Raw genomic sequence first — 14,866 nt, 5'->3', positions numbered from 1 at the left:
TGTTTATATTCTGACGTGCCCCCCCCCCCCCCCCCCCCCCCCCCCACCCACCCACCTCCTTCTGCTATTCGATGGCGTCACGTCCGGGCCTGCGCAGAAGAACAGAAGAACCGTAGAAGGAGCTTCTCATATAGAAAATCCAGATTGATGCCTTAGCTAATATTATCAAATAATAATCTCTGTGTTTGGTAGTTCAGCGGATTTCCAGCCATGGAGTTGTCGGAAATATTGTACAACAAAGCGGAGTACATTGAGACGGTACTGTGTGTGATTTTAAGTCGGTCGCTGTTTTAGCTAGCGAAATAGAGAGTAAACGGGGCGCTGGGCGGAGGAGAGCAGATGGTTGTTTGCGCTCAGTTTAGGAGGCCAGAAACAATAACACGCCTTCATACGATTATTAACCGTCGCTGTTGTTGTATTTCAGGCTTCTGGCAACAAAGTGAGCAGACAGTCGGTGCTATGTGGGAGTCAGAACATCGTCTTGAATGGCAAAGTAAGGAAAAACACACCTGGAAGTCAACACTGTGGATAGGTACTGTCCAGCTGTGTTAAAGCTTAGGCTGTGTGTGTTCTCTCCTGCAGACTATTGTTATGAATGACTGCATCATCAGAGGGGACCTGGCTAACGTCAGGGTGGGCAGACACTGCGTAGTGAAAAGCCGGAGTGTTATTCGACCACCTTTCAAAAAGTTCAGCAAAGGGTAAAGTGTCTTTCACACACAGTCAGGCCAGCCATATGTTTTGGATCTAGGTGGAGATGATTTCAAACTGTGTTTAAATTGAATTATAATCACCCAAAACATATTTATAGTCAGGTTATAAATGGAAATAGCGGCAGAGACATAGGAATAGTAGTTTAAAACCTACAAATGAGATGGTGAAGCAGCAGATCAGTAAAGGTAGAAGCAGCTAATTTTAGCTTAAAAAATGACTGAAATGATCAGTTATTGCACATCAACTATTTGTTAGTGAACATCTCTATTATCTAACTAATTGTAAAGTGACTCATATGCTGTCTGTATATATTTTGTCACCTAAACATGTCTCTTAAACAGAGTGGCTTTCTTCCCACTGCACATCGGCGATCACGTCTTCATCGAGGAGGACTGCGTCGTCAATGCAGCACAGATTGGTTCCTACGTCCACATTGGCAAAAACTGTGTTATAGTGAGTGAAATAAAAGCTTACACGCACAGAGCAAGCTGATCAGCAGTAAAAAGACATCACTGTGGAAATGAAGGGGGCATAAGTCACATGGGAGTCACGCTCCGATGAAGTGAACAGCCGCAGCGACACACTGCTCGCAGGCTGCTTCGAGGGGCCGCAGTCGTAGGTTGAATTAAGAAACACAACATAAACGCTGACTTTTTTCACAATGTTGATTTGGACCACAACTTAATCACAAAGAAGTCATTATACATATATTTTATTAGAAATAAGATAGATAAGATAAGATAGTGTTTATTCATCACATGCACAGTTATACACAGTACAATGCACAGTGAAATGTATTTTGTACCTGCAACCATATATACACACACATATAAATAAGAAGAATAAAAATAAAAATAAGTAATTCACACTATACACTATACTCTATATACTATACACTATACACACTTTTACGTGGAATTATAGATTATAAATTATAATATTTACATTGTGCAATAATGGTCCAGTTAGGGCTCAGAGCTGAGCAGACGGATGGCTTGTGGGTAAAAACTCTTCTTCAACCTTTCAGTCTTAGCCCTCAGGCAGCGGTAACGCCGGCCTGATGGGAGCAGGGAGAAGAGAGAGTGTCCGGGGTGGCTGGGCTGTTTTAGGATCTTCATGGCCCTCAGCCTGCACTGCTTGGTGTAAATGTCCTGCAGGTTGGGGAGGGTGGTTCTGATGGTCCGTTCAGCTGAACGAACCACCCTTTTTAGGGCCATGAAGTCCTGCTTGGTGCAGTTTCCCATCCAGGTGGTGATGCTCCCACGCACGATGCTCTCGATGGTGCAGGTGTAAAAGTTCCTGAGCACCTTGAGTGGGAGCTTGAAGTCTCTCAGCCACCTGAGGAGGTAGAGACGCTGTCTGGCCTTCTTCACAGTGATGTTTATGTGATGAGTCCAGGACAGGTCCTGTGAGATGGTCACTCCCAGGTATTTGAAAGTGTCCACTCTTTCCACCTCAGCACCACTGATGACAAGTGGATGGTAGTCCCTCTGCTGCTTCCTGCTGAAGTCCACGATCAGTTCCTTCATTTTGCTGACGTTGAGCAGGAGGTGGTTCTCCTGGCACCAGTTCTCCAGGCGGGAGACCTCTCTCCTGTAGGCTGTCTCCTCATTTTGGGAGATTAGTCCCACAACAGCAGTGTCGTCAGCAAACTTGATGATGACGTTGGACTCTGACGTGGCCTCGCAGTCATGGGTGTACAGTGAGTACAGCAGAGGGCTGAGCACACAGCCTTGGGGGGATCCAGTGTTGAGGGTGAGGGAGGATGAGGTGAGGTGACCCACTCGTACCACCTGTGGTCTGCTGGTCAGGAAGCTGTGAACCCACCTGCACAGTGATGGGCCCAGGCCCAGGTCCAGCAGCTTAGAGACCAGCCTGGAGGGAACTATGGTGTTGAATGCTGAGCTGTAATCTACAAACAGCACTCTCACATAGTTCCCCTTACCGGTGTCTATGTGTGAAAGGGTCTTGTGGAGGAGGAAGGATATGGCGTCATCTGTGGATCTCTCTGGCCGGTATGCAAACTGTAGTGGGTCGAGGGTGGTGGGCAGTGAGGAGGTGATGAATGTCTTGATGAGTCTCTCAAAACACTTCATCATTAGGGCTGCTGGGGTGTGGTTTCTTTGGGACAGGGACTATGATGGACTTTTTAAAGCAGGTGGGAATCACACACAGTTTCAGTGAGAGGTTGAATATCAGTGTAAACACAGGTGCCAGCTGGTCAGCGCAGGTCTTAAGGACACGTCCACTAATACCGTCTGGTCCATGTGCAGGGAGAAGCACAGGCAATAAAAAAATGCTGCAAAGATCCAAGCAGGCCACAGAGACCCCCACAGTTTTGGTGGACTGTTATGTTCAGTATGAAAGTGAATGTTTTATTCCAGTTATTGTTGAGGATTTAGAAAAATAATAGAAAAATATGAATTGGCTTGCTTAACAATGTAGGAAACCCAGCGTGCTGCAGGCATCACTGTTAGAGAGAGGAAGAGCCTGCTTTGTAGTTACATTTAAAGGGCTGTTTCAAACAGCCAGTTAGTATTTTGATTCTCTGAGCTGATTGGACCTCTGCTGGCCAGTCCACTTGCACAGTATACTTTTTTTAGTGGCTCCACACCATCATGGTATGCATTGTCAGGATTGTTCCTTAAATTTATATATAGCCGCTAGACATCAGTAGATTGCAGTCAACTGAATTCTGTTTTCTTACCCTTCACAATTCATGTGCTTAATCCTAGCTACGGTGGCTGCTGTAGGACAAATGACTTTTGCTGCTGTTCATCTGTAGTGAGTGTAGGCTGTTAGTCCACTGTTTACCTCAGGTGTGTCCACTTCTTTTTACTTTGGAGGAGGCTGTAAGACTTTGTGAAAGGAGTCTGATGAGTCAGAGAAGCTCACTTCTGTCCAGTGACAGTGATACTGAGGCGAGTTGTTGAGCATATCTTGAACTTTTCTGTCAGTAAACACTGCTGTTTTTGCTGCTGTTAGCCAGCATTAGTGAAACTTTCTTTGAAGTGGATCTAACATTGTTGGACTCTGTAATCAAATAGTTATTTTATTTATTTATAGAGCCCTGACTTCAGTTCTGGAGATGAGGCTTGAGGTGAAGAGGATGAGGTGGAAATGAGAGAGGAGAGGGAGCAGTGGTGGAGTAGAAGTAAAGAGGAGAGAAACATAATGAGAAAGAGATGATGAAAATATACATTTACACATGTTAAATAGTCATATAAAGTGTGAAAGAGCTATTTGTGATCTTTACATTAAAAGTAACTTAAAAAGTGTACTACCTTTATGTCTCTAGCCATATACAAAAAACACAATTAAACAGAAAGGCGATGTCCATCTCAGCCACCATATTCAAGATGGTGGGCAATATGGCAGCTTCCACAAACGGCACCCGCTCCCATGTATTTTTAATGGATTCATTCTAAGTTTATGAGAATGCATTGGTTTGGTGGAAGATGTAATTGCACACTAATCTATGTATAAGTACATTCTTTTTTCTATTAAATAACCTTAAAAAAAAAAAAAAAAGTTACTTCTTGTACCTATAAAGACACCATCCCTAATCAACAGAACCCCGAATACACGGAGTGTCAGTGAAAGCAGACGACTCCGCAGCAAATATTTAAATTGATTTTTCCTCCGTTGTGTGCAGGGTCGCCGTTGTGTCCTGAAGGACTGCTGCAAGATCTTAGACAACACCGTGCTTCCTCCTGAGACAGTGGTGCCACCTTTCACTGTCTTCTCTGGATGCCCAGGTCAGCCAAACACACACACACCTGATCAATGGACCAGTATCTCTTTCTGCTTTTCTGTCTTCATTCTCCGAGCTGTCAGGTCCTTACCTGTTTTGGTCTTGCGCTCTCTCAGGTTTGTTTTCAGGAGAGCTCCCAGAGTGCACACAGGACCTCATGATTGATGTAACCAAGAGTTACTACCAGAAGTTCATGCCCCTCAGCCAGATATGAGTCCCACTCTCAAAATCTCAGCCAGGATGTCTTGGGGGCTCTCATCAGACTCTTAAGAGCTCACCTTCTGTCTGTCATCCACCTGAGGCCTTGAGTTTCACTGCCTAAGAGAAAAACATCAAGTATAAAAATCAGACACAGCTGCATAAAGCTACTGCATGTTGGCAGCTCCAAATTTAATAGAAATTAAAAGCTACTTTCGGCCACTTATCACAAGAGGTCTCCACAGTTTTAATCGTCTTTGAAATCCTGTTAGATGTTATTCTGATGCTTTCCCCTGTCGCTGCATCACGGAAGAAACTCGAGGACCTCGGTGTGGCTTCTGATAATCGCCGTCTTTGCCCTGTGGCTCTCTGGGAGCAGCTGCGGGTGGGGATGAAGAGGTGGAGGAGTTATGAAGGATGTGGGAACACGGCGGACCAAAATGGTAGCAACACTACTTCTTTGAGGACATTGGCTTAACATGCGTATCATTCATATCAACAGAAGAAAGATTCATTTTATTTTGTTGTCAGCATCATTTTCCAGGTGCTTGTTTGCTTTTTCTCCCTTGCTGGCCAATATAAAGTGTCTGAGTATTTAAAAATAGTTTTTATGTTTAAAACAAACAGCTGCAGTGGTCGTTTAATTTGCTGTCGTTGCTGCTTTGCTTCTCCCATTTTTTTGTGAGACCACCTCAGAAATATTGAAGCATACGAATAAATGTAAATGACTGAAAAACCCAAATACGTCTCAATGGTGTTAACTTGAACTTGGATTATATATTAGTAAGTGAGCTTCTTAAAAGTATTCTGCCACAAAAATGCAATTTATTTACATATGTTTTCTGAGTAATCGCCAGATTTGTTAGGTCTTAGAGAAGTGCACAGTAGGCTCATATTTCTATGGTTTCCTGTTGATCATCTGTAAGAAAAAGTAATTTTCTTCTGCCTCCCCCTAGTGGTTGGTACCGAGCCTTTGGAAGTGACGTTGCAATCATTTCAGGAACAGCTCTGTTCTTTTTTGGGGAATCTGGGCTTTTTTTTTTTTTTGTTGCCTTTATTATAACAAGCAGGGGGGAGATGCAGCAAATGACCCAGGGTGGATTTGAACCCAGGCCACAGCATGTGCCTCAGCATATAGGCCATCTGCTCAACCCAGTGAGCTTAAGAGTAGCGAGTGAAAACTGGAAAAAAGTTCAGCCCAGCTGCTTCACAGGCAGTTTCCAAACACCCAAATTAACACCTATTAACCTGCTCCTCATTTGTGTTTAAGAAAAAAACTGTTTCAATACTGGGACTTGAACAGTTCATCTTGGTGTTTATTTCCTGATTGTTGTAGATGAAGTTAAAAAACTGCAAACTGGCAGAAAAAAAAAAGAATGCCCCAGAATGAAACAAACGGCATAAACTTTACAGATAAAGTACAACACGAAAAATATAAGATTCAGGCTGCTGTTAAATGTAACCGAATGCACTGTTTTGAATAGGAAATATAAAATAAAAAAAAAAGCTTGTTTTTAAATTTGATGTCATTGTCTTTATATTTTATAGCAGCTTATTTTTTAAATTAGATTAAGAGGATAATTTTAAAAAATTAAATGAATAGACAAAACCTTTTCATTTTTTTAATGAAACATACCCCATCCAATTGTAATTCAATGGTTTTATTTCCTTTACAATGTGAACCACATATATCATACCAACAATTAAATGTTAAGTATATAGATTAGCCATTTATTACCTTTTTAAACAAATAAACAACTGATGATAGTGTTGGCTCCAGAGACTTGTGGCATGAGTCAGCCTATTGAAACAATATGGATGAAGGCCGTAACTGGCTCAGGGAAGAAATAAAAACAAAAAAACAGAGCGACCCCCTCAGTTGGGGGGGGGGGGGGGGGGGGCTGCATGTTTAACAGTGGGACTGCAAAGATGGCACAATCCCACTCTTATCTGACTCTTTAGTCAAACCTTTGGGAAGAAGACATCCTTAGATAAGCTCAATCTTTATGTGCTCTTCCAGTCAGCACACACTCCACACTTTCCCTTGTCATGCAACAGAAACACAGGCCAGGTGAAGCTACTAGGTTGTAGCCGAACGCCCCATTTAGTCTCAGAAAGAATGCTACCAATGCTCAAGTGGAGTGTTACAGAACAGCAAGCCAAGCGTCTAAGAGAAGAAAACTAAAACATCTCGAAATGCATTCCTCTGCTTTAATGAAGAGCGCGTGGACAAGCAGACAGGTCAGTCCTCAGGAGTTACGCCACCTAAAACAAAAGAAAAGCCAGATTCTGCAAAGTTGATATTCAGAGGCTGAACTGCAGTGGACCTGAAATGTCACTTTAGGGCAGAATTTCCCACTCAAGAATCAAGGTTGCTTCCTATGTTAGATTATTTACTAGATGAATGTAGATGAAGCAGCTCAGCTCACCAGACACTTATTGCCATTTTGCACTCCCCCTTCCTCTGCAGGCAAAGCTGAGCTGTTCAACACAAAGTTTACATTTTCAGTCTCAGTGGTTTCAGTCCCAGATGCAGAACTTTGACAGAATTGACAAATCACAACCTGAGTCCTTTTCCTTTACTGAGAAGCCTGAAGTCTTGATATAAAAGGCAACCTATAGCTCAAAAGAAAAAAAAAACTAACTAAAATGAAATCTGTGACCAAAACTTTTAAGTTAAAAACAAAAACAAAAACAAAAAAACTGGCATGCTTTATACAACTAAAGAAAGGCCACTTTACAGGCCATAAGAGGTGAAAGGGAGTGAACAGGAGTCAACATGAGGAACAAAATGAGGAGAAAACAGCAAACATTAACATCACACTAGTCAGCTTCCGTGGGTAATACAGGTAGACCAGCTCACTGCATCGTTAACATGACAGGGCAAGCACTGGAAATATATAGAACTGGTTTAATACTGAGACAACTCAAGATTTCTTTAATCACTTAATCCATACTTAGATTTAACTCTGATAAAAATCATGTCAATACCCAAAAATCAGCACAGAGCCTGTTCATATTACTTTAATCTACCCAGTTTTATTGACTTGTGTGATATCAATGTCTCCTGCTCTGCTCGCTCACTGAATGTTGGAAGTAAACCACCATTTTAGGAATGAACCTCACCCCATGTTACTGTGTTCGGTACCAAGTAAAACTCAAACCCATCCACATTTTATTAATGCACACACCCCTTTCACAAAATACAGACAGCATCCATCTTCCCATTCGACACGCTGGCCCAGTTACCTTGCGTGCACTAGGTGGTATGTTTGGTGGTTCTCTTTAAACACGCTAATACTTCTAACACCTAGAAATAATTTTTCTTAAGTCCTGCTTTCTCTTCCAGTATGTCAAATTTGAAGGACTAATAAAAAAAAAAAAAAAAAAAAAAAAAATCAGACGAGCGTGAGAGCTCCTGTTTTATTTCTAAGCATCCACACTTATACCTCTCTACCACAAAGGTGGTGCTGAGCCCGTTTTTCCTGGGAAACAACCCACATTTTATCAAGTTAGAGGAAAATAAGTGTTATCGAGTATCTTGAAAGTCACTGTGTACACATAATCTGTGGACTGCCACTGGCATGAGTGTTTCCAACTTTGATAAGCAGTGCTGTGGGGCCTGGCTGAAACACCACATCTGTGGAAAAGAGGTGGATGTAGTGTGTGGACAATTCAAAAGTGGGCGTGTTTAGGGCCAGATGAGGCTACAGCTGGAATAAAATGGAAGAGCCGATTTATTTGCATGAGTCAGAAGTGAAAACTAAGTGCAAAAAATCCTTATTGCAACTCATCAGAATCATTCCACAACCACGAAAAAGACAGCAGCTGCTTTCATAATAAGACTAGAGCAGAGGGGTTGCGGGTGTCACAGTCAGCTGTGGCTGTCTGAGAAACTACATACGCAAGGAAAAAAAAAAAAAAAATTCCTTTCCATTATCCTGAACAATAAAACAAACAAAAGTGGAAAAAGAATAGAAAATTAACTTGGCTATAGCTGCTGCAAACAGTGGCAACAAACCTAGAATTTTAACACTGGTGGTTGAAACACTAAAAAAAAAAAAAAAAAAAAAAAAAAAAAAGGTGACTGGCTGAAGTACAAATCGAGCCACCGTAGAAGCGGAGCACTTAGCAGAGAATACGGTCTGAATGTCCAAACATTAACAGCCTGCTATTGTAGTTAGATGCTGTCAACCTAGTAGCCAGACAAACGTAACTGGTTATAAGTGGCAGATGAGGCAGCGTGATGCCACACATGTACTCCTACTAGGCGATTTAGCTCCACCACTGACAGGCAACACCAACTAAGAGCTGCAATGATGAAGTAACAGAAAGAAGAGATGGGCCGTTTTAACGCAGGGGTGAGTCTTTTGACAAAGTCGGGTCCAACATTTGGCGAGCGACACAATCCACTGAGTGAAGCGATTTGATCATGGCCCTCACTTCCTTATTAAGGTGGCGGGTGAGGATGAGTGAGGTTAAGGGAGGGAAGGGCACAAATGTGTCAAAGATCAAGTGGCTTTTACTCATTGAGCAGCACAGAGCATTTTCACCCCCCTCAAAGACGTGTGGATCCCAGGGTTAGTCGGGAACTTTCTTCGTTGTCTCCTTTCCAGGGCGGCGATGTCCGAGGAATGTGTGGTGTGCTTCCCAGTCACCTGCGCGCACACTCATGCACACACACGCAAACACTTGTTAAGTGTTCTTGATTGTAGATCAATGATTTGTAGTAATAGAGTAGGGAAAGGAGACAAGGACTAGAATTCATTCAGCTGAAAAGAGCAGACTGAGAGCTTTCAGTCCTCATTTTCATCTTCAGCCAAAGCATCCGAGTGTGTGTCTGTACATCTGCGCATCTGTCCCACACGAGCCCATCCATCCCCCCTTCTCCTTGCCTTGGCTTTGAAGGCTACCCCGCCCACCATCCCTGCCCTCACAGGTAGGTAGCCCGCAGATCAGATCATCCTGTTGCGTTTGTGCGTTGGGGAGTCTGTGATGACGTCACTACACTGGGTGGAGTTTCGTTTTCTGGTTCCTCCCCCTCCAGCGGAGGCAGCGCCTGTAGAGTCCAGATGCAGTGCCATCTCCTCTGAGATGAAAGTGTTTAGGTCGACGTCTTGGAGCCCATTACGCCTGCTGCGGCACACCGGCCCAGAGCCAGAAGAACCACCTCCGCTCGCACCGCCTCCATTACTGCTGCTCCCGCTGACATGTGTGGGAGATCCTGGAGCACCGGAGCGCACGCTGATACTCGCCATGGCTCCACTCAGACCTGAAGGAGGAGACGAAAGGATAGAAAGTTTAGTAGCAGGTAGATGCGCATCTGTCATTTACAGCCTCTGTTATAAGGAAAGCTTCCATTAGGCTTTTAATAAAATTTAAATTATCATTAAAAGGGTTGACAAACACATTTTTCATATCAGCCTACACAAATCCACAGTACAATATGGACCCATGAAAAGGAAGCCCCTCATCAGATAAACACAAAAACAGCCATTTGTGCAGAAAGGTGACAAAAGGATAGCCCTGAGTAATAGTCTCATTTCCTGTGATTCACAAGGAATATAACCCAAAATCACAATTAATAAACCACTCCAAATGTAGCAGAATGCAAGCCCAAGCCTTCTCATTTCTAATACAACAAATAAAATCATTTCAGGCTGAAAACCAATTTAAAAACATATGTAGTTCATGCTATAGAACAGCCAATAATGCATAACCCAGTCGGACATACAAAAAGGGCTGCAGTTAGCCAACATGTAAAAACTTTTGACATTTAGTGAAGTTAAAATTAATTAATCAGTGGTGCTGATCACAACTGAAATACAAAGAGGTGAGAAGCGATAAACAGTGAAACCTTAGATTTCTGTAATCTAAACAACCAAATACCAAACATGACAGTCTAATCTCAGATACACCCCAAAAAAACGGCCCCTTGAAGTGTGACGCCCTGTCAAGTACTGAGTATTAATTTGTGTTACAGCACAACAGAAATACCAGCATACTGCAATGGAACTCAATTATAAAAACGCGAGTACTAGGAAACAGTCTGTCTTTCGATTAGTCAGATGGTATCTTGTAAACACATACACACAGCAGGAGTTGACACGCGCACACACACACACACACACACACAAAAAAAAAAAAATGCCCTTTAACACACTCGTGTGGAAAACACCCTTATCTCTGAACCACATGTAGCAGAAGGACAAGTCTCCAATCTCTCTCACAGACAAACACAGAAAGTCTTTCATAAAATACACAGCAGTTTAATGCTTACAGATGTGTTTAAAAGAACCCATGTCACAGTCACTCTGTGGTATATTAACCTTCTAGCTATCAAATTTGAGGAACCAGTAGGTCCCCCTCGCATTTATCAACACACACACAGACACACACACACACACACAGCAGCAGCACCAATGATTTTCTATTTTACAATGTAGCTGCCACCTAGGGTTGTAAATCATTTCTGATTTTTTAGCAGGACTGCCCACTGGTGTGTCAGTTGTGAGTCAGCCTTGCACTTAAATGTCCTTACCATGCAGTGCTATGGCCTCCCTGAAGGGCTGGAGGTCTGCTTCCACAGATGAGCCAGTCTCAGCTGGTGAATTAGCACGGCTGGGGGCCACCATGGTCAGCCGAGGGTTGGCCCTGCTACTTCTGTGTGGTGGCGCTTTGCCACATAGAAAGCTGATCAGATCCTCCCTGCGGATGGTTCTCCGGCGCTTTTTCACCCAGGCCAACATATCCTGCAAAAAAAAAAAACAACAAAACAGAAGAAAAAAGCCAACCATAAGTTAGCAACTGTTAAACACTGATCCAGTCTTTTTTTTTTTTTAAATATCCTTCATCACCCCCATTGTGCATAACAGCACACAACAGGGGTGGTTTCCTAAAAAACAACCCGATGACAAGAACTGTAAATTCACAATTAGTCACAAAGGAAAGAGAGGAACAGGAGTCACCTTATTACGACGCTGGTGGCCTATTTGAATGCCCCGATCGAAGCTTCTCTGATGAGCCTCAACACTCTCTGTGATGGTAAAAGATAACATTAAGTTAATAATTGCTGTTCACCATGACATAACAAAGACAAGCAAATATGTACAGAATGGTTAAGAGTATCTGTAATTTAACAGCTCTTATGTTGTATATTACTTATGTATTAAAATTGGAGGTTCACTGTAAGAGACTGGCATGTTTCACTAGTGAATATCTGACACTGTCCAGTATGAGTTTTTTTTTTGTCCCCTAAATCTTGTGACAAGCTGATCAACATGGGGATGATCAGTCTATACTGGTGGTTTAACACATAGACAACAGGAAGTGTAGACACTGGTAGATCAATAAATCCTGTTCAAAAGGAACAAGGATGGAGGAGGATGTGGTTAGTTACCTTTGTAAAGGTTGGTGACTGCTGTAGCAGCGTTTTGAAATGGCACCCACAATGACAGGCCCTGTTGATGGCATACTCTATCTGCAGGTGAGAAAGGAAAGAAAACACGTTTGCTTTGCGTACATTTATCACTTAAAGCAAATATCATAACGGTGGTCAAATAACAGCAAGGGGGGGCGGGGGGTTAAGGTTGAGGATCATTTTCATTCGCCATTTTGTCTTGCATCAACAATTGCAGGGGGGACAGGGTTTGGCATAAAAATAACTGCCAACCGGCGCTAGATGGCCAGCTTGGCAGCAGCTTGTTTAGCAGGAGAGGTGCCGACACACGAACTTAACTGCCCTCTCAGCAGTAAAGTTGCACAGCCCCTTCAAACACACGGGTAGACTTTAGCCAAACTCCTGTATCTACGCACCGAGAAGAGCAAAGCTACAGCAGATTGTAGACAAACCAATATTATCCTCGCCATCTTGTGATTATAACGTTTCGCGTCGGCTCAACTCGACAGCGAACCGGCTGTTTTTTAAAAAGCTAGTGGGCTCTCATTTCACGCGTTTATGGGGACAACTTAGACAACCAATCGATACCGGTGTGGCAGACATTAATACTGACAGCAGACTGTCATCTGGGAATGTCGCGTAGCTACGATTGTTGTTGCCATCGCCATTTTGTAACTAGCCTGGCTAACCTAACGATAGCTGCTGTCAAACTTTAGTGTCAAAGTATTCGCGTCGTCTTGAGCTACTTTATCGCTCAATGAGGCCACGGTTAGGTTGCTTGGTGGTCTGAATAAGTACATAACGCCAGGTTTTATAGCTCATAACTCTCACCAGCTAGCGCGGACTAGCTCAAATTTAGCATTGCAAAATTCACCTGTAAACGATAGTTTCCCCCAGTACCGGTGGTTAGACGGAGAGTTTGCTAAAAGGGCTAGCTACGATTCTCCGGACACTGCCGCTACTAACACTAGTTCATAAGGCTCAGGATAGAGCCAGGTTGCTAACAAGCACGTCAGCGGAGGATGTAGGCACCGTTAGACGGGCAAGCAAAGGGAGAGAGCGCCGGGCTGGACCTTTGTATAACTGTGCCACAGCGGTAGCGGAGTTCTGGAAGAGATGCCACAGTTTATCCTGCTCGTTGTCGACCTCCTCCTCGCTCGGCTCCCTCTGCTCCGCTTCGGCCAAACACTGCCGCTCCCATTTTGAGAACCAGTGCTCGGGTCCGTGTTCCTGTATCTCCGAGTCTCCGTCTTCCTTCTTCTCCTCCATTTAATACACCAAAAACTCGAGGGAAATTTGATTTTTACCTTTAAAAGATGAATATATCGATGCTGCCTAAAGAGTTATACGAAGAAAAATCATGAGTACTTTTACTGTTTTATTTCTATTTCGCACTACGATACAGCGCTGCCACCTACTCCTGCCATCATAAACCTAGCTAACTATTTTTCCTAGACTTGCCGACGTCGGGATATATGCAACACAGACTATCCTGTTATGCGTTTCCTCCCGCCCCATTACTCTACATGTCAGCGACAAATGGCCACATGAACGCTGCAGGGTGGGCTTTGGGTCTGTGCTCTCATTTTAATTGGCTTTGAGACACGTCCCTCACACCGCTGACACAAAAGAGCCTCAGTGAAAATGCACTCTTATTAAAGCTCGCAAGAGACACTGCACTGAGAGTGCAAATATACAAGCACATTATATTATATTATATTATATTATATTATATTACATTATATTACATTATATTATATTATATTATATTATATTATATTATATTATATTACATTATATTACATTATATTATATTATATTATATTATATTATATTATATAGACATAATATATGAACTCCTGCATTATAAGTATATTAAAAACAATGACATAAAAACTAATATTAGCTATATATATATATATATATATATATATATATATATATATATATATATATATATATATATATATATATATATATATATATATTTATAAAGCTAGACTTTTCTAGACCCATGAGCGTTCAAGTTCATAAGGCGCAGCCGGGTGTAGGGCCGGTATTTTTCCACTGGATGGCGCCATTTCATGAAAATCAAAGCGTCTCTTTTCTCCAGACCTGACGCTCTGTGCAGACCCAGCTGCCAATAAGATAATGCACATTATGTGGATAAAAGAAGAATTTATTATTCATTTGACCAAGGTTGTCCCACGCAGTGATGCATAAATTTAAAACACTGGTGTTCTTCAACAAAATGCACACATTTAAAATATTTAATAGTTTATAATATAGGCTACTAGAGTACATGAGAGGGACAGCTCAGGTTGAGCACTTTGGAGACAAAGTGTCAGAGAGGCATGGGTGAGATGGTTTGGACATGTGCAGAGGAGGGATAGTGGGCAAATATACTGGACAAAGGATGTTAAAGATGGGGCTGTCAGGCAAGAGGAAAAGAGGAAGACCTCAGAGGAGGTTCGTGGATATAGTGGAGGACATGCAGAGGTTTGTTGTGACGGAGGAGAATGCTGATAAAGGTGAGATCGAGACAGAGGATCCACTGTGATGACTGCTAAAGCAAGCAGCAGCAGAAGAAAATAGGCTACTTATTAACAGTGAAGTGCTAAAATCTTGAAATTAATCCAAAATGTGCATGTGCTTTAGTAAGAAATGATTGAGCAGGCAGCCACTCAGCTCTAAAGTAAATAAAATGGTGTTAGAGAAGGAGAGCAGCAGAGATATTATTGTTTTGTGTTTCCTAATTAGTTTTTATTTTATTTCATTTTGACTTTCTGTTTTTAATTCAG

The 14,866-nt window shown here is 42.5% G+C and overlaps 2 protein-coding genes across 2 annotated transcripts; one reads left to right on the top strand and one right to left on the bottom strand.

Moving 5' to 3' along the window:
- The first annotated feature begins 97 nt into the window (after nt 1–97).
- Nucleotides 98–6,097, top strand: dctn5 (dynactin 5). The gene is made up of 6 exons (XM_030736578.1): nt 98–258; nt 425–493; nt 583–701; nt 1,056–1,167; nt 4,370–4,472; nt 4,585–6,097. The coding sequence occupies exons 1-6, from the start codon at nt 211–213 to the stop codon at nt 4,680–4,682; spliced, it is 549 nt and encodes a 182-aa protein (XP_030592438.1). The 5' UTR covers nt 98–210; the 3' UTR covers nt 4,683–6,097.
- A 214-nt stretch (nt 6,098–6,311) lies between these two features.
- On the bottom strand, nt 6,312–13,529 carry hapstr1a (HUWE1 associated protein modifying stress responses a). The gene is made up of 5 exons (XM_030736649.1): nt 13,139–13,529; nt 12,066–12,146; nt 11,635–11,702; nt 11,208–11,418; nt 6,312–9,938 (listed from the first exon to the last, which is right to left on the bottom strand). Exons 1-5 carry the CDS (start codon nt 13,332–13,334, stop codon nt 9,622–9,624), a joined length of 873 nt encoding a protein of 290 aa, XP_030592509.1. The 5' UTR covers nt 13,335–13,529; the 3' UTR covers nt 6,312–9,621.
- Between the last annotated feature and the right edge of the window lie 1,337 nt (nt 13,530–14,866).

The sequence above is a fragment of the Archocentrus centrarchus genome, chromosome 8, assembly GCF_007364275.1.
Source record: "Archocentrus centrarchus isolate MPI-CPG fArcCen1 chromosome 8, fArcCen1, whole genome shotgun sequence".
NCBI classification, from domain to species: Eukaryota; Metazoa; Chordata; class Actinopteri; order Cichliformes; family Cichlidae; genus Archocentrus; species Archocentrus centrarchus.
Note: the sequence above shows the minus strand (reverse complement) of the source record. Positions and strands in the feature narration are given on the sequence as shown.

Coding starts and splice junctions, on each gene's coding strand:
- hapstr1a (XM_030736649.1), bottom strand. CDS start 13,334: ATGGAGGAGAAGAAGGAAGACGGAGACTCGGAGATACAGGAACACGGA. Junction 11,703..12,065: donor AGTCACCAACCTTTACAAAG/GTAACTAACCAC, acceptor TTACCATCACAG/AGAGTGTTGAGGCTCATCAG. Junction 11,419..11,634: donor GCCACCAGCGTCGTAATAAG/GTGACTCCTGTT, acceptor TTTTTTTTGCAG/GATATGTTGGCCTGGGTGAA.
- dctn5 (XM_030736578.1), top strand. CDS start 211: ATGGAGTTGTCGGAAATATTGTACAACAAAGCGGAGTACATTGAGACG. Junction 259..424: donor AAGCGGAGTACATTGAGACG/GTACTGTGTGTG, acceptor GTTGTATTTCAG/GCTTCTGGCAACAAAGTGAG. Junction 1,168..4,369: donor TTGGCAAAAACTGTGTTATA/GTGAGTGAAATA, acceptor CGTTGTGTGCAG/GGTCGCCGTTGTGTCCTGAA.